Raw genomic sequence first — 19069 nt, forward strand, 5'->3', positions numbered from 1 at the left:
TGTCTGCGACAGTAAAGAAGAAGGTGCAAACATATGCAAATTCAACAACATACCAAAAGAAGCAGACCGGCCCAACCTAGTATGACAAGTCCCATCTGGACAAAACAACTAGGATTCCTAAAATATGCTGGTCCCTGAGCAAGGAAGGATCACACATAAAGGTTTCATTGAGACAGGGCCCTCCTCCTCCACGAAGGAGGAGTGTTGCCCTCCCCCCACTAGCAGCCGCTGCTGCTGTAAACATTTTATATGAAAATGATAATAAACTATGTTTATTGTTGTTTTCTTGTAAAAGGGGTGGGGCCACGAGCTGTAACAAGCACAGTGAGGTAGTGCACAGCACTCCCCCTCAGTGCGCATGTATGTTTGGCTGGCCATCTTGGGCAGCATGAAATCAGCTATATGATTGGACGCAGAGCAGGCTGGGAGCCTGTGCCTGCAGTGGAAGAGAGGAGAGGAGCGGCGCGAATAATCTCTTGTAAAGTTAACATACTGTACTGTCTTTCGAAGACTTCTAAAATTGCATGTCATTCATAATACTAGCACACAACTCCATAAAATCCTTAAACCATTTTTCCAGTACGTGCTGACTTTATGTTGCCCTCGCATAATATTGTGTTATGCCTACAGTTAAAACTGGCTCGCAATACTTACACAATAGACAACATTGTGCAATGTAAGATTTCCACCTCCATTCAATAAAACACACCCTGTGTGGAGTTGGGAGCCTTTGTGATCCAAACAACAATTCGAATTGAAATAAAGTGAAAAAGCATGTTCTTTTACTTGGGTAGCCTTCTGCGTTCAAGTCAGATGATTATGGCTCAGAGGCTCGATGGCTTTATCTTTGTGTTTTCTTGTCTTAAGCAGGAGTACAATCAGTTAAGAAGTGCTAGATCTCAGTGACCACGCTGGTATGCAGTGAGGATAGGGGGCGTATATGGCCCTTTTTTGAAGCACCTCTATGTATCATGTTAAGGTAATCTAAGTGAGATAGGACCAGTCTTATAAGTTAAACACAGTGACTAGAATTTAAAAAAAGGAAAGACTTTCCTACGCATCATTGGTTTCAGGTTGATTGTGGCCACAGAGTTGATTTTGGAAAAAAGCACTCACCAGAAATTGAAGCTGGTGTTGTGGGTTTTGCTGGCGTTCTCATGTTAAGCTAAGCACTCTTTGGGAATAAGTATTATTTGCTTATCAGACACACAAGAAGCAGACCAAGAATATAATTTATAATAGTGCTTTGGGGGTCATTCATTAACCTCATTTTCACCGGTCACTCTTTCACAAATGTATTATTAGCCCGTCTTGGCTATTTAAAGCAGGTTGATTACATAAAGGCTCTTCCTGTTAGAAAGACAGGTTCTTATCATCTTGGGTCCTAGAAACTGACTTTGCGGGAGAATAAACCAGCACCATTACTCCCTTTTTTGTGGGAAAGGCCGCTTTATTGGAAACAGGTGCACTCACAATTATCCAGCCCTTGGCCTTGCGCCTTACAAAATTGAAGCCTCGCTATACATAATCTCTCCTATCAAAACACTCCCCCCTCCCCTACCCTACCCTACCCTCCCCCCTCCCTTCCCTCCTTTGAACTTGCCGCTCATTAGTCCACTCCTCCTTTCTTCCTGCTCCTGTTTAATCTGTCTAGTACCTTAATATTCAGTTGCTAGCGTCTTGAGCGTGCAAGTCTCCAGCCCCTAAAGCTCCATATTGTCTTCGTAGCCCTGCAACTGTCCCCCTTTGTCCAATCTGCAATTGTCTTGTCATATATTCTTCCGATCTGTTATCGTCTGTCATGTGCCCGGTCTCTGTCTCCGCCTGCACCTGTTCCAAGCGACAATATATAACTCCCCTCCCGTGCACTTCTTTCCAACCGGGCCGACAAGCTACTCCCGGTAATTAATGAGAAAACCCCAACCCCCCCCAGGAACCCCGTAGCATCACGGGCGGGAGGGAGGGGAAAAAACCTGCCTCTCCCCAAAAATGTCACCATACAAAATGGTGGCAGTACAAAATGTCTGCCCCATTTAAAGAGTAGCCACAGGCTACCAAACGAAGCCCAAATGGTGCCCAAAAACGGTGCCAATGGGCTGTACTATCTCTCGCAAAGTTCCCGGGGGGGGAGACTGCCGATATCGGCGCTCCCCCCCAAAACCACCTTGCAGGAGAATAAATCAGCACCATTACTCCCTTTTGTGTGTAAAAGGCCGCTTTATTGGAAACAGGTGCACTCACAATTATCCAGCCCTTGGCCTTGCGCCTTACAAAACTAAAGCCTTGCTATACATAATCTCTCCTATCAAAACACTCCCCCCTCCTCTACCCTACCCTCCCCCCTCCCATCCCCCCTTTGAACTTGCCGCTCATTAGTCCAGTCCTCCTTTCTTCCTGCTCCTGTTTAATCTGTCTAGTACCTTAATAGTCAGTTGCTAGCGTCTTGAGCGTGCAAGTCTCCAGCCCCTAAAGCTCCATATTGTCTTCGTAGCCCTGCTACTGTCCCCCTTCGTCCAATCTGCAATTGTCTTGTCATATTTTCTTCCGATCCGTTATCGTCTGTCATGTGCCCGGTCTCTGTCTCCGTCACCAGAAAAGGAGAGGGGCGAACCACCAGGACACCCTCTCCTTTTCTGCCCCCCCACAGACGATAGTCCACCGCTCCCAAGGGCGCTTATGCTTCTCTGAATATCCCCCTTAAAACCTCTTTCAGCTGGAGCAGGTACAATTCCATGCCCACGAAGGACAGGGGTACTCCATCGCCCCGTAAAAATTCCTTGTCCTCGAACCTGAAGTCCGTATGCTCCATGTATGTAAATCCCTGTTCTGCGCAATATGTACACATCTCCTTATTGATCTTCCTCCTCGCCTTCTCAATTGCCCCTGTTTTTCTTGCTCCCCCCCACATTCGCCGAGGGACAAAAGCTGTCCAAACTACAAGGCAACCCTGCCACTGCTGTCGCACTACACTCAAGTCCTTCTTCATGTCTCGAAAAATGTCCAGTCCAGTCCTCTTTACCAAATCATTTTCGCTAAGATGCACTAACTGTACATCCGGGCAAAATCCCCACCCCTTCATCCTTTGCAGTGTCTCTAACAACTCTGCCCAACACATACCCCCTTTACCTTCCCACCGTACACAATAGCGTTCACCATCCAATCCTAAGTTGCCCCCCAGTGCAGTTGACCGCGCCTGTCTCCACACCCATGTTACAAAGGAATGTCCCACGACCCATATGGATATAAACTGCACCGCTGGACCCGGAATCGAACCTGCAGCAAGAAAAAATACATGTTACCTACCTGTTGTAGCAAACTCTTGTCGCACATACTTCTTATAAGCATTAGATTTCCATCTCCCCAACTCCAAAACCGCTGCTTTATGCCAACCCCTCAGGCCTGCTTCTGTCGCCATGCCAATTCTAAAGGAATGGGTACCAAACTGAGACTCCTGGACCCCTATATGCCTCAAGAATGCCCTCAAAACCGCAAGCAGCTGATACGCAGAAACCGCATCGCCTCGCACATGGCAAAAAACCCAACCCTTGTAGTTCCGCAATATCCGTTGCATTCGCAGCGCCAAGCGCACTGGACAAAGTTCCCACACAGTGTATGCCCTCAGGAACACCTGTCGTCCCTTGCTCTGCTGATCCGTCTTTGAGCGCCGCAACGATACCCCCACCCGCGCGACGAAATACACACGTCCTCCCACCGAACCCCTTCTGAGGAACTTGAACCCAATAGCTCTGATACCGGAAATCCCCAAAAAACATCCAAGACATAAGGGTCCGAAACAGAGCGCCCTCAGCCTCACTCCTACAAATCACCTCTGTCGCCGTCAAGAGTTGCTTCAACATACCCAAAGTAATTGGCTCACACGCCCGTACTCTGGCTCCCCGTTCCCTAGCCCAGCCTTCCATGATGCGCTGACCCAATTCCCCCGCCGACGGCGCGTAACCCCACAATAGCTTACCCATAAAAGCGATGCCTGATAATTTGCTTGCTATGGACACCTTCGACAGTCCGTTATCCACCATATCCATGATGAAGTTGACCACGTCTCCAACCCAATCCCGTTCCAGCCGCCGTCCCCGCGCCCCGACTCCAAAAACTCCCGCAAAGCCCGTACAAACGTTCGCTGAGTGGAAGGTGCCAATTAATTCACAACCAATCGCAGAATCCTCTGTCGCCTACGTTCCAAAGCGCCATCGGCATAGCAGTTCTGCTCAAGGGTTCGTCCGCAACCAACCCATGGAACCTCTCCCACTGCGAATGAGATAACGCATCCGCAATGTCAATATTCACCCCCGGCACATGGCACGCCCTGAAGTAGATATCACACCGTAAACATTCCAACACAAAAACACGAAGAAGCTGCAGCACCTGCGCCTCTTTAGCCGATTGCCAATTGATCACTTGCACCACCGCCAAGTTATCCACTCGAAACATCACTCTTTTATGCATCAACCATTGACCCCACACACACACTGCCACCACCAGCGGGAACAGCTCCAAAAAGGCAATACTGAGACTTCCCGCGCGCCATGCATCCGGCCAATGTTCCGCACAGAAATTGCCCTGCCAATAGATTCCAAATCCCGACGCCCCCGATGCATCCAAAAAAATCTGAACGTCCCATTCACATAAGGGCCAGGCCTGAATTGGGATTCCATTGAATGATTCCAAAAAGACACACCACATTCTCAGATCTTCTTTTACGCCAGCGCTAAGCCGTACATGGTGATGGGGCATGGTGTGACCAGAAAGTGACATACCGAGCCATCTGCAAAAAGTCCGCCCAGCCCGCACCAACCTGCATGCAAAGTTTAAGTGACCGAATAGGACTTGAATTTCCTTAACCGTCACTTTCTTTTTCTGGACCATGGACCACAGCATCTCCAACATGGTCCGCTTTTTCTCCACAGGCAAGCGAGCCACCATGTCCACAGAGTCCAACTCGATGCCCAAGAAAGACAATGCCGTACAAGGCCCCACCGTCTTCTCGGGGGCCAGGGGCACACCCAAGTCCCCGATGAGCGCATGAAAATTCTCTAATGCTACTTTACAGGACTCAGACTCTTTCGGCCCTGCAAGGAAAAAATCATCTAAGTAATGTGTGACCGACGCATGACCAGTTACCATCACGAAAATCCACTTCAAAAAGGTGCTGAAGCATTCGAATAAAGAACAAGAAACGGAACAACCCATGGGCAGTGCCTTGTCGACATACCACCCGCCCTGAAATTGAATGCCCAGCAACTCGAAATCCCGGGGATGCACAGGTAATAGCCTGAAAGCCGATTTAATATACATTTTTGCCATGAGGGTGCCTGGCCCCAATGCTTCCACCAATGCCATTGCCACGTCCACTTAGGCATATGACACTTTAGTGAGTTCCTCCGGAATGAAATCGTTAACAGACGCCCCTTCGGGCCACGATAAATGGTGTTTCAACCAATACTGCCCTGGCTCCTTTTTGGGCACCACTCCAATGGGAGACACAATCAAATTCTCCAAAGGCCAATCTGAAAAAGGGCCTTCCATTCTCCCCTCCGCCACTTCTTTCTCAAGCTTAAGCCGCACCAGCTCCTCTTTTCCGTGAATGGAACGCAAATTCTCCGCCCACCGCCGCTGTCTCGGTCCATTGTACCCCAGTTCAAACCCCTCCATAAAACCCTGCAACAACAACTGTCCCTCACGCTCCCGGCCATAGTGGCCCACCCAGAACCTGATCTTGTCAATTTTAACTGGCGTAGTAGCCCTTTCCCATACTACTCTGTCCTCGCTGCTTGGCCTGAGCTTGATTCCCCAATGTATTGGTTCCTGAGGCCACAGCCTGCTGCCCGACGTTGGTTCCCCCTGAACAATTAGTAAGGGCATGTTTTCCCCCGCACTTGGAGCATTCGTGCCTGAACTTACAATACTCCCTCGTGCACAACCTTTTATTAAAATTCCAGCATGCTTCTGACTTTCGCCCACACGTACCTGCTGCGCCGGATCCCCTTTTGTCCCCCATGTTAGTCCCTGAAGTGGCCCCACCCTGGGTGGGGCGATCCCGAAAGGGCTGATAAATAATCGGTAATCCGTTTCGCCGTGAAAACCGTCTTTCCAAACTTCGCCAGTCCCATCGTATGCTGCCATAAATCCGAATCTATTTCGCCCCACTGAACCTCCTCATCGGCCGCCATGCGGGCCCGAAACTCCTCATCATATTGCACCCACGCATATCCACCGAAATTAAGGTACGCTTTCCGAATCACATCCATGTATTTGAACATGACTACCGCCCGTTTGGGAAAACGCTCGCAATACACACTGGCAAAAATGAGAAAAGCTGCTGTCCAATTTTCAATGGTCACCGGGACCCTGGGGCACTTCGCCAACTCATACTCTTCCTCCTTAGACCCTTCCTTTGCTCTTACCTCTCTATGGAACAATTTAAGCATCTCTACATATTCACCTTTCCATATTTTCTCCTTCGTGGCCTGCATAAGATGGGCCCCCAAAGGCTTTGCCGTCCCCATATACGGCAGACGCTTGTGCTTTCCGCTTACCTTACCGACTCCATACTCCTCGCCGGCCTTACCTGGTTTCCCGTCCCCCATCGTACCTGCCTGATCCTTCGCTAAATCGGTGCCTACCCCACATCTGCTACATACACTCCCTTACGCAGTCGCTCTCTGCGCCACCCCCACCGTCCTCCATCCCCACAGCCACCCCCAATTGGGTTAAAACCTTCGGCGGGTTGCCTTTTTGCAACGATGGGGGCCGCTCCGAAACCGTCCGCCCTGCAGCTCTCCTCTCACTCGAAGCCACCGCATGCACCTGTAATGACTGACAAACAGCATTAGAATCCCCCCGCAGTCCACCGTTCGTCCTCATCTTCACGTATCTCTCCCTCCTCCGCACTGTCCTCCTTGTAATCCAATCTCTCATGTTCACTAACGTCCTCACTGTCACTGGACACCACACCCTCCCCATAACGAGCCCTCTTAATAAAGTCCTCCACTTGCACCGCCGGTGTGCGCGGTTGCTGAGGGGCCGCCGGTAGCCCTCCCCATCGTGCTGCGTGGCCAGGCTGCGTCGCCCCACTCACCAAACGACCGGTGGGCGCAACACCCAATCCGGTCGTGCACCGCCGTGCTACTGCCTTGGCCCGCAGCGCCCCGTCGATACGCCGTGGTTCCATCCAGCCAGCCGTACTGGGCCCGCCTTCTCTTCTTCCCAGGGTGCCGAGGCCGCCACAAGCCCGCCTGGGTCCCCATCCTCGCTCCGCTCCCCCTGCAAAAATCCCAGTGTGTCGTTGAGCATGGACATTTCCCCTGGCCCCCCACCCCTACCCTACCCCTTGACTCCTCCCCACCAACTGCCCCATCACTGTCTGAACTGCCCGTACCCCTGTCCAAATCCCCCCCACCGGCCTTCCTCACACCTCCATAAGTACGGCTCGGCGGGCACACCTTCAACGTTATCCCATCCTCCTCTAACTCCTGCTCTGCCTCATCACTCCATTCTAGGATATGGCTCAACTCCCTGCCCCTTGTGTAACCTGTCGCACTGCTGTCCCCCGAATTTTCTGCCTCCCCACCCCTGCCTGTCTCACCCACCACCCCCAGAGCCCCCCACCTTCCCTGCCCTGCTCCTCTAAGCACTCTGTGTCCCCTACAGCACCCATGTCCACCCCCGGGCCCCACCCCTCCCTCTCCCCATAACCTTCTTCGGGCTCCCTTTTCCCCAGTCACTCCTTGGAATAGGAGTGCTTGGGCCCGCCTCTCCTGCCTGCCAAGGCCCAGTCTGCCTCGCTGCCTTCCTTTCACGGCCAGCTGAAGCCGCACCTCCCAGCGCTGATGGGCCTGTCTCTTCTGCTTTTTCCCTCGCCCGACGGGTGTACCACAAGCTGCTGCGCACCCAAGGGGCGCGGCCGCCGCCCACGGACCCTTTGAGCCATCGGAGTCGGGCCGCCCCAGGCCCGCCCTCTGCTCGCGCAGCTTCCTGGCGCACGAGCAGTTGCGCCCCCGTGGGGCACATCTGCAGCACACCGCTTCCCGCTTGCTGCCGGGCGGTCGCACCAGAGCACCCACCCCAGCCCCGCCCTAGCCCCAACCTGCTCACCTGGAGCGCCAGCCGACCTCGCTTCCTTCGGGGTGGCGAACATGCCGCGACGGCAGCCGCCACCCCACTCGCCGCTGAAGCCCGGCGAGCGGCATCCGCCGCCAACAAATCGAGGCGCCCTGCCTCTTGCAGCAGCTGCATCGCCTGCAGCACACAACGGTCCATTCTGCCGCACAATAGGGCCTCAGAGGTAAGGACTCGACCAATTGAAAGGATTACTCCTATTTTGGTTTTGTTATTTATTTATTTATTTATTTTTTGCCGTAATCCAGAAAATTCCTTGCACTAGCTAACCTGCCGCTCACTAAACCTCCAGCCCGAAGCCAAACCTGCCGCTCCAACCACAAAAAACCTGCCACTCCTAAAAACTCCCCCCCAAAACCCCGTTGTGTATTTCAATTACAAGTGGGCTGGCAATCTTGATGGAGTCCCTAAGGCGAATTACTGGCTCTATTGGGATTACAAGTGATGAGGACAGTGTTTAATTTGTGAAAAATTAGGAGCCGGGCCCAAAACCGCACCGGTGTCAAACATAGAGGTACTGAGTACCAAGGCCATATAGATTTGATTTCACCTCATGCTTATTTCTTCCACCAACATACTCTATTCGCCCCTTTATCTCACTCGTGCAGGGTTTTTTAATGCCCCCTTTCTTCTTTAGTTACTGTTTTCCACCTTACTCTTCCCAATGCTTTTCCCCTTTGCTGAGTTTGTCTCTCTTGCACTGGGTCAAATCTGGTGTATCAAAATAGTTCTCTATCTCCCGTAAATTGTGCCAGCGGGCCCCACCTGCAACCACCGCTGAAATTAAGCACTGGATGCGGAAACACTTCCATCCTCGATGCTTTCAGCACGGACATCGTGGCTGCCAAAAACAGCTAAAATTTCTTGGTGCGAAACAGGATAAACTTGCATTTATTTAGCCTAACACTGGAAATAGAACTCTGGTTTTACACTGAATAAATCATTTATTTAAGCAATTGCGCGTATCAGGAGAGCAATTTGGATCATTCTTTAACAACTCTTAGTAATGCATTAATTATTTATTCATTTAAGAAGATACGGGAAATTATTTATGCATATATTTATTAAATAACATATTTGTTGTAAACGCTATTTACGTTTATTGCATTGTACTATTAACTGTTGCTCATTAAGCTTAGAAATGTACTGAGGGCGAACCGAGGCACAAAATTTGAGACTATTGAATAGAGATAGCTGTTATATTGCAAGCACTTGTTATGTTATGTAGAATAAGTACCTCAGTACTGATTTTTGGTCAGTAAAACGACTGAGATCGAGGTACCCTTGTTCGGTATACCAAGAGAGCGAGGCCCCCACTCTGTGACAACCATCACCTGAGTCAGCAAGATACTGATGTACTAGTCAGCCCTTTAGGGTACTCCCACAGGGAGGCACCAGATTGCAACCAAAGTACTGCAATAAACTTCATAAAATGAAATTAACTTCAGCTGTGTCCAAACACACAGCTTTCAGACATTCAACTGAACCTCGTCAAATTTGACCCTACTTGTAGTTGAGGAAAGTTCCAGCATGGAAATATAGCATGTTCCCGAGCCTCCACAAGTTTGTGCAATGGAAATGCCCATCACTTTAAAAAACATACTCTAAATATCCTTCTGAAATCTTCCAGTGTATCAACCAAATATATTACACACAAAAACTCTGTAGTGTGATTTATGAAAAGCTTGCTGCTTAAGCTAATATTTGTTAAGTACTGCCAGAAATTGTTCACATCTGTTTTATCTTGCAGGTGTTATCAAGCCTACTCAATATAAACATGTTCCTGACGAAGAACCAAATTCCACAGATGTAGATGAAACACTGGAACAAGTAAAGAACAATGATCCTGACCTTGAGGAAATCAATCTCAATAATATCAAGGTGATTAATTTTTTTAATGAGTATGGTGAATGAACAGATAACACACTTATGAGACTGTAACTAAAAGATGACCTCAGGGAGGGGGGGTGGTTGACCACAAGCCAAGATTACCACCTAAACCTCTTGCTCCTGCCCACATCGCCGCTGTAGCTTTGTGTGAGTATGAATGATGGAACACTTTTGGCTCCTGAAGGACTCCATAGAGCTGTGACTTAAGTGTTAGTATGTAGTGAAGTAATGCTGGTTTAGAATGTTGAGTTTGCAGTTACACGTAGACAAATAAAGACATGTAATATATAGCTCCGTGGGTGGCATATTCATTGGCAGTACCCAAGCTGGGGAAAAAGCGACCACTGGCGATGAGATAGACGATATGTAACCTGAAAATTGACAGCGCTCTACCAGAGAATTTGCTGTGGTCCAAGCACACTGCTTGTGGGTGCCACATGTGCCTCTGTCGAAGTGCAGAATCGACGCTTGGCGTATGTGGAGTCAAAGCACAGCTCCAGCTGGTTTGAAGCATTTTAAGATAAAGAAAGCTTCACTGAGAAGTCTACGCATCACTGGACAAGAACCTACTAGAGGGGCCATTCAGGGAAGTACTGTGCTGCTATGCAATATAAAACTATACAGTACATGGAGCACTACTGCTGAAGGCAGATACAACCAGATTTTAAAAGTGCAGCTAATAACAACAGCAAATTACACAATAACATTGCAATCAGAAGCGCTGCAAGGCAGATATCAACCAGGTGTCAAAAAGTGCAAAAAAGCACCTGATAACACAGCAATTCAGATACATGGAAAGGTCAACTGTTTACCAGAACCGATTAAACAGTCAACATACTGCAGGACAGCAAAATGACCCAAGGAGAAATGCTCAGGGTTGTGCTTACACAGCCGTCCATACCTGAAGTGGTGATTGAAACAGTATAAGGATGCTCTTCAAATGGAGACCAAAAAAGAGGCCATGTTTCCCACAGTTTTAAAAGATGACTCAGAGGCTAGTAAATCTCAGGATCTGGCTGATGGTATGAATGGAACAGGTCCAGATAGCCAGCAGATGAAGTTGGAGAGTACTCCAATATAGCTGTCAGTAAGTCCCACAAATGGTTATAATGCTGCTGCATTCCTGAAACCACCACCAACATTTGATACAGCAAAAAAGCTAAATATTGGCAATAGATGGACTGCCTGGATATAGACATTTAATGATTTAATTGTTGCATTAGAAGAAACAGATAACAAAAAGATGATCAAATACCTGAAGAATCTTGCAGGTGAATGTGTGAAATTAGTCATAAAGAAAATGCCACAAGCTGATGAAGTTACGTACTGTCAATAAAGTCTTGAATGTCAAATTCAATCCAATGACAAATGTAGATTATGAAAGGTACATTTTCAGACAAGAATGACAAAGAGTTGGTGAAACCATAGACAAATTTGTTGAGAGACTGGATACGCTCATCAAACACTGTAAGTTCAATTAATTTAATGATGAGGAAGCAATACATCCCAGGGTTATTGACGGATGCCTGTCCGATTTATTCAGACAACGAATGCTGAGAGAAACTCTTAGTCTGGAGTGATTTCTTATGCTTGCCAAAGCAGAAGAGTATGCTGATCTACAAGCTTCTGACATGGAGGCCAGAGGTGGCCAAATTGAGTGAGTCATGAACATGAAAAGCAAGTAGAAACACAAGGTTGAAGGATACAAGCTGATGTCTCTGATGAAAAAGAAGTTGTGTTTCAGATGTGAGTTGTCATTTCCACCAAAGTTAAATGTCCCGCCATTGGACAGATATGCAGAGGCAGTGGGAAGGAGAACCATTTTGTAACAGTTTGCAAGGCGGAGGAAGAAGTAAGTGCGTCAGAGCGAGAAGACAAAATGGGCAACCAACAGTTCCAGAAGCAACGTTCAAAGCACACCGACAAGGCCAAGCGACAACATCAGTTGAGACAACATGACACCAAATGAAGTAATTTGTCATCTAAATCATCGTCAAAAAGTTTCTCAGTATCAATATCAAGTGAAAGTGAAGAAGATAATTGTGCAATATCAATGTTTACCTCAGAAAAATGTACACATGTTAAACTGGCCTCATATGAAAAGAAATACCAGTCAAGGAAAAGTCGACATGAAAAAGCACCAAAGTCATTCAGACATTGTCCAAAGATTACACCGAAAATAGAAGTTGTTCAATACCATTGATTATTGACAGTGGTGCATCAATACTTATTATGCCCAAGGAGAAATATAATGAACTATTTACATTGCCACGACTTATGCTATCAAAAACTAAAATGAACTCAAAGACTGCATTGAATCCATTGAAAAGTAAAGGTTCATTTGCTACGACGATGAAACACAAGAAAATAAAAGTACAAGTGCCCATTTACCTGCTTCAAGGTCTGCCGTCAAATGCCTATTCACTCAGTTTCAGCATAGCTGCTGATATGGGACTGATCTCAGTGAACTACAACATGAATGCTCATTACGAAATAGTAAGTCAGTTCTTGTTGGTGTTTCATGGGTTACAAAAACTATACAGTTGCATATTAATGAGGATGTCCGTCCTTTTGATCAAAGACACAGAAGAATTGCATTTCATTTACAAGAAGCTGTTGAAAAGGAAGTCAAATCATTACTTAAACATGATACATTGCTGACATGATAACTCAATTGAATGGTGCAAAGGTCTTCTCTCGCCTTGATTTAAATAAAGGATATCATCAGTTGGAGCTTGAGGTGAATTGAAGGTACGTTACAACCTTTTCTACACATATCGGTCTATTTCGATAAAAGAGACTGTGGGGCATATTTATACTCTGTTTGCGCCGAATGTGCGTCAAAACCTTTGACGCACCTTCGGCGCAAACCGTGCAAACGGTGCACCATATTTAAACTTTGCCGCCCGCGGACGTCAAAATTCCTCTGTGTGCATCCTTTTTTGGATACGGGAAACTGCCTTGCGTTAATGACATGCAAGGTAGGCGTTCCCGCCCAAAAAATGACTTTAAGGCCTGTGCGGCTTATTTATACTCCTGCGTCATTTTGACGCACAGGAGAGGGTGGGCCTTGAAAAACTGCACACTGCCTGATGTGCGCCGTTTTTTAACGTCTGGGTGAGGACAGGCGTTAAGGGACCTGAGGGCTCACTTCCATGGTCTCTGACCATGGAAGGAGTCCAGAGGTGCCCTTCCCTGCCCCCAGGGACACCCCCTCCACCCTTGCCCACCCTTGGAGGACACCCATGGATGGGGGGACCCATCCCAGGTAAGTACAGGTAAGTTGAGGTAAGTATTGTTTTTTTAAAGTGGCATAGGGGGGCCTAACTTGGGCCCCCCTGCATGCCACTGTGCCTAATGACCATGCCCAGGGGACAGAAATCCCCTGGGCATGGCCATTGGGCAAGGGGGGCATGACTCCTGTCTTTGCTAAGAAAGGAGTAATTTCAATGGGGGTTGGGTGTCAGAAAATGGCACAAGTCCGGTTTGAGCCATGATTTTTGCCTCACATCTGACTTGCACAATTTTTTGACGCACAACCCCCATTATCCCCTACGCCGGCGCTGCCTGGTTTGAGTCATTTTTTTTTTACTCTGACCAGTCCGCAGCGCCGGCTAAAGTCATTCCTTAAATAAGGCGCCCGCATGGCGCGTAGGAATGGCATTAGCCGGCGGTAAAATAAATCGCGCAAACCAGCGCCGGCGCTGCTTTGCGTAAAAAAGTATAAATATGGGCCTACGTTTCGTGTGTCATCAACTTCAGAGATTTTTCAAGATGTCATTGGACGTATCATACAGCGTATCATACAACCTGTCATGAAGGCCTTCAACTAGAGTGATGACATATTGGTTTCCGGAGCTACACAGAAGGAGCACGATAAAGCTTTCAGGCAAGTGTGTCCTTTTCTTGTTGATACAAGTTAATGTTGAATGCTGAGAAATGTGAATTCAATAAAAAACAAAGCCAAAATTCTTAGGCCATATCTTTTCTGGTAGGGGCATGACACCAAATCCAGGTAAAGTATAAGCTCAACTGCCAGTCCCTCACAAGATATTTCAGTGCTAGGCTCATTCCTTGGCATGGCCAGTTACTATTCTATATATATACTATACTTTTATATACTTTCATTGGGAGAGTTGACAAAAAAAGTTTCTTTTCACTTGCCACATGAAAATGAGCAAACCTTTAAGAGAATCAAACAAGCAATTAAAAATGGTACTGAAAGGGCTTATTTTGATCCAATTCTCCATGCAGAAGTTGTTGTTGATGCCAGCCCGGACCAGTGTGGTGCAATCCTTAAGCAGCACAGTGGACACCCACATTGAATGTTGGGGTACATGATTACAAGAATACAATTAAACAACATAAGCATTGTCCAGGGAAAGATCAAAACCGTGCTATTTCTCTAGAGTGACAGTCTTAGAAGGGGTACCTTGACGTTGTCAAGGTACCCCTTCTGAGATAGCTGAAGCCTACATAAATTTCATTGTGAAATCAAACATGCCTGCTGCCATTTCATTAGAACAAATTGTCACTGCCATGAGTCAAGATAGTGAAACTGAAAGACATCATTACACATCAGTCATGGAGCCAACATACTCAACCCCTTACCAGTGACAGTGAATACCAGAAGTTTAAAAATGTGAAAGATGAACTGTCCATGACACAAGAAGGCACTATCATGAGGGGTTTTAGAATTGTCATTCCAGAGAGTCTGGGACAACAAATATTTGAAGTAGCCCATGTAGGCCATGTGGAATCATTACTACAAAACAAGCTGTCCGAGATCGAGTTTGGTATCCTCATTTCGATGAAAGAGTTGAAAGAGAATTAAAGGCATGCGATCAATGCAGAGCACTCAACACCCATTATGCATGTCAGAGTTGCCAAAGCATGCCTGGGAAAGAATTGCTGTTTACTTTTTCAGTCCACTTGACAATGGACATCGCCTGAAGGTGATTATGGAACAATACTCCCATTTTCCATTAATAGAAGTTCTCTCATCTATCACTCAGGAAAGAGTCATTAAGAGATTAGACAGCATCTTTGTGACATTGGACATTCCTACAAATGTAAAATCTTACAATGGCCCACCTTTCAATTGTCTAGAATACAGAGTCTTTCTCAATCTGCTTAATGTGAACCATCAGAAAAGCACACCTCTTTGACCAAAGACTAATGGCCTTGTTGGATGTTTCTTGAGTACATTAAAAGAAAGGTGTTCAGCAAGCTGCATTGGAAAAGCTGGACCTTAAGACTGTCCTGAATTCTTCCCTAGGAGCTTACCGTTCGACTCTTCACTTGACCACAAGTGAAAGCCCGGCAACGTTGATATTTGGGAGAGCAATGACGACCAAGTTACCTCAATGGACCAACACAAGATCAAGAACTGAGGAAGAAACCCATATAAAAGACTTGGATCGTAAAGAGAAAATGAAGGCCTATGCAGACAAGAGATGATATGCAAAATACATTGTCTTCACTAGAGGAGATCGAGTGCTTGTCAGTCAGCTGAGAAAACGTAAGTCTGATGTTCCAGTTGATGCTCAGCCATTTCATGTTGTAACCAACAAAGGAGACATGGTGACATTCCAATGTCCTGGGAAATCCATTATGCAAGATTCCTCGCATTTCAGACATGTGGCTCATCACTAGTCAGATACTGCTGACAACGCAGAAACTAGTTCAGAAAGGACTATTGCAAAACCTTAGGGGCATATTTATACTTTGTTTGCAACGCATTTACGTCATTTTGTTTTACGCAAATGCGGCGCAAACTTAACTCCATATTTATATTTTGATGCTAGACACATCTAGCATCAAAATAATGGAGTTTGCGCCATTTCTTGGATACGTAAACCCACCTTGCGTCAATGAGATGCAAGGTAGGCTTTTCCATCCAAAAAATTACGCCATCCCCATAGTGCCATATTTATCCCCCTGTGCTAAAATGACGCATGGGTGGGAGGCAGACCCAAATAATGCTGCTAAGCTTGCTTAGCGCCATTATTTAACGCCTGGGTCAGACCAGGTGTTAGGAGACCTTTGGACCCATTTCCATGGTAAAACACCATGGAATGGGCCCACAGGTGCCCACCCCAAGCCCCAGGAACACTCCCACCCACACCAGAGGGACACCAGAGGACGAGGGACCCCATCCTAGGTAGGTATTGGTAAGTATATATATTTTTTGATGTTTTACCATTGGGGGCCCTAAAATGGGGTCCCCTGCATGGCACTGGGTCTAATGGCCATGCCCAGGGGACACTGGTCCCCTTTGCTGGCCATTGGGGTGGTGGGCATGACTCCTGTCTTTACTTAGACAGGAGTCATTTTTTGGACGGTTGTACGTCAGAAAATGACGCAAGGCTGGTTAGCGGCATTTTTTTTTTTGCCTCTAACCAGTCTAGCGTAATTTTCTGATGCACAACCTCCTATTCCAATATGGCCACCTCCTCCCGTTTCTTTTTTTTAGACGCTAGCCCATGCTTAGCACCAGCTTGCTCCATTCTATAAATACGGCACCTGGCTGGTGTTGTAAAATGACGCAAGCCGTAGCTAAACTTTTTTGCCACAAAACTGCATTAGCGTAGTTTTGTGGCAAAAAGTATAAATCTGGGTCTTAGACAGCTGTTGCTCCTGCATGGCCAATGGAGATCATGGACACTGCTGCCAATTCCCAGTTATTGAAGGCACGATCGGGATGAGTGATCAGAGCTCAAAGAAGGCTCATCAAAGAGCTATGAATGTGTATATCTTTGTAAAAACTTGTAATTTTTTATTTAACAGAGGGAGAGATGTAGTGTTGTGTGAAAATGAATGACGGAAATCTTTTGGCTCCTGAAGGACTCCGTAGAGCTGCGACGTAAGTGTTAGAATGTAGTGAATCCAGGTTTAGAAAGTTGAGTTTGCAGTTACATGCAGACAAATAACGATGTGGAATACATAGCTGTGTGTGCACCGTACTCATTAGCGGGTACCCAGGGTGGGGAACATGCTAAAGCCGCTATCGACTTTAAAAGTTTCACAATGAGAACACACCCAGTATGAAATATATCTGCCTTCCAGCAGAGTCCACCCCTTAGATGGATGGGAGCGGAGCCCCTTGAGTTGCAACTCTGGGCACGAAACATGAAGTGCCATTGAGCCAGGCAGCTTGGGCCTCCGCCAGCCTCTGAACCCTGTACAACATAGTGGCTGCCCTGATAAGCCTGACAGGTTTCTGTGCCCTATCTGTGTGACTCTGGCATTTTTAACTGCTGCTCACTGTCCTGGGTGCATGCAGGAGGGTTCTCATGTGACCCAGGAGCTAGGTGCAATTGGATTGGCAGCTGACATTTTCCGCTGCCTAAGCAGACATTGCTGCAGACGGAGTAATGCATATTGGAGGTGGGGGGTCCAGATATGGAACTGCCTACGACAGGGGCTGCTGCTAGCAGGTGAGCGCCCGGGCCGAATTGACCTTCATAAGCCTAAATTGTGATTATATCTGCTTCACTCCCTGATTTCTGTCCTTCTTATTCTAGCTCTGTAGCTTATAAAACTGTAGTTTAACATCCTTCAACATCCTTGAGATCCACTTTGATAAATATTGCTGAAGTCATATGGATATTACATGATTGTAAAAGACTTATGGGCCCCAATGCAATGCCCTGCACTAGCTATGTAAAGTGTATGCTTCTTTGATTTGTCATTTGTATATCTTACGCCACTGCATTGTGCCCACTGGTGAAGGATGATACAACACCTCCTTACCTGCATTGAGCTTTCAAACGCGGGAAAATCTGACACCCTGAAGAAGAAGCTCACACTTGGGGCAAATAAATCAATGAGAGCAGCAAAGCCTGAGTCAATGTGTGGAGATGCTTCTGCTCCTAACACTAGCTCAAAGACCACCACCAGGGGCCCCTCTCCTGATTATTGCCCCTCTTCTTAATTTCAAGGATCGATTTCTTGTACTGTGAATGGTCATGGAAAATTAACTAACCAAGTTTTTGGGAGCTGGAATCGCCTTTTTAGCATTTTTCGTACTCACTGTGAAGTAGGTCAAAAGGTGCTGTGTACTGTAAACCCTGAATACGCTATGTTATCCACTGCCAAGATTCACATAACAATGGATGACCACACATATTTCTTCACTATACTGGAGGAGGTTCTGTAAAATAAATGATAACAAAAGAACACTGCACATTCCTCATCTGAAGTAGGTTACTCTCATGACCCAAATCAGTGACGTTGAATAGATTGCTTAGACTAGCCTTGTTCACATAATATGCTAAAATGTTAATTTCAGCTTGCTGAAATGAATAAGGGCATTGGAAGTTGTTAAACAGGGTAGTTGGCTCTTCAAACAGTTGCTACCTGATTGCTATGTTTTCTGCTATTAGTTTCCTCATTGACTGATGTTTGTGTGGACACATGCCTTTGGGTGAGAAGGGATGGCATACGCCTCGCAGTACAATGCACTCATAGCTCTTACAGGCGAGTCAACTGCATTGAGAAATGTTGTGTATCTACACTATTAGTTGGAGAACACAGTGTAAGTGGATGGGGGATATGGTTGGGGACAGTGAATGGTTTGTGAATGCTAGTTGGCAATCAAACGTGTCTGGTATCACGATTGTCACTACAAGAACATCTACTACAATGTTGCACCACAAGCCTGTGCATCCTGCATATACTTAGAGGCATATTTATGATGCCCCTAGTGCCACCTTGCACAACATTTGCATCATTTTTACAAAGTGTTGCAAAGCAAGCATTGCGCCAGTTTGTAAACCCTCACGCCACATTATGCCTGCGCTAGACATAATGTATGCAGGGGGGGCGTTCCCATGTAGGGAGGCCCAGAAAAATGGCACTGCGAAATTTACTAGATTTCTCTGCATCATTTTTAGTGTCATTATTAACACCTGCTTAAAGCAGGCATTAAGATGATGCTCCCATTGAAAACAATGGGCCTTTCTGTGCTTTGCTGCATTAGCGTCATAATTTATGGTGCTAATCCAGCAAAGCACCACATTAGCGTGATAAATTATGACGC

General features: G+C 46.8%; 1 protein-coding gene across 3 annotated transcripts in view; it reads left to right on the forward strand.

The window, feature by feature from the left end:
- The window catches only part of TMOD1 (tropomodulin 1), a 476820-nt gene that overhangs the window by 378540 nt on the left and 79211 nt on the right, over window positions 1–19069 (forward strand). For all 3 annotated transcript variants that reach the window (XM_069236536.1, XM_069236542.1, XM_069236532.1), the window contains exon 6: window positions 9887–10017. In XM_069236536.1, coding sequence (XP_069092637.1) covers window positions 9887–10017 — 131 coding nt within the window. The remainder of the gene's footprint in view (window positions 1–9886; window positions 10018–19069) is intronic.

The sequence above is a fragment of the Pleurodeles waltl genome, chromosome 1_2 (genome assembly GCF_031143425.1).
Source record: "Pleurodeles waltl isolate 20211129_DDA chromosome 1_2, aPleWal1.hap1.20221129, whole genome shotgun sequence".
NCBI classification, from domain to species: domain Eukaryota; kingdom Metazoa; phylum Chordata; class Amphibia; order Caudata; family Salamandridae; genus Pleurodeles; species Pleurodeles waltl.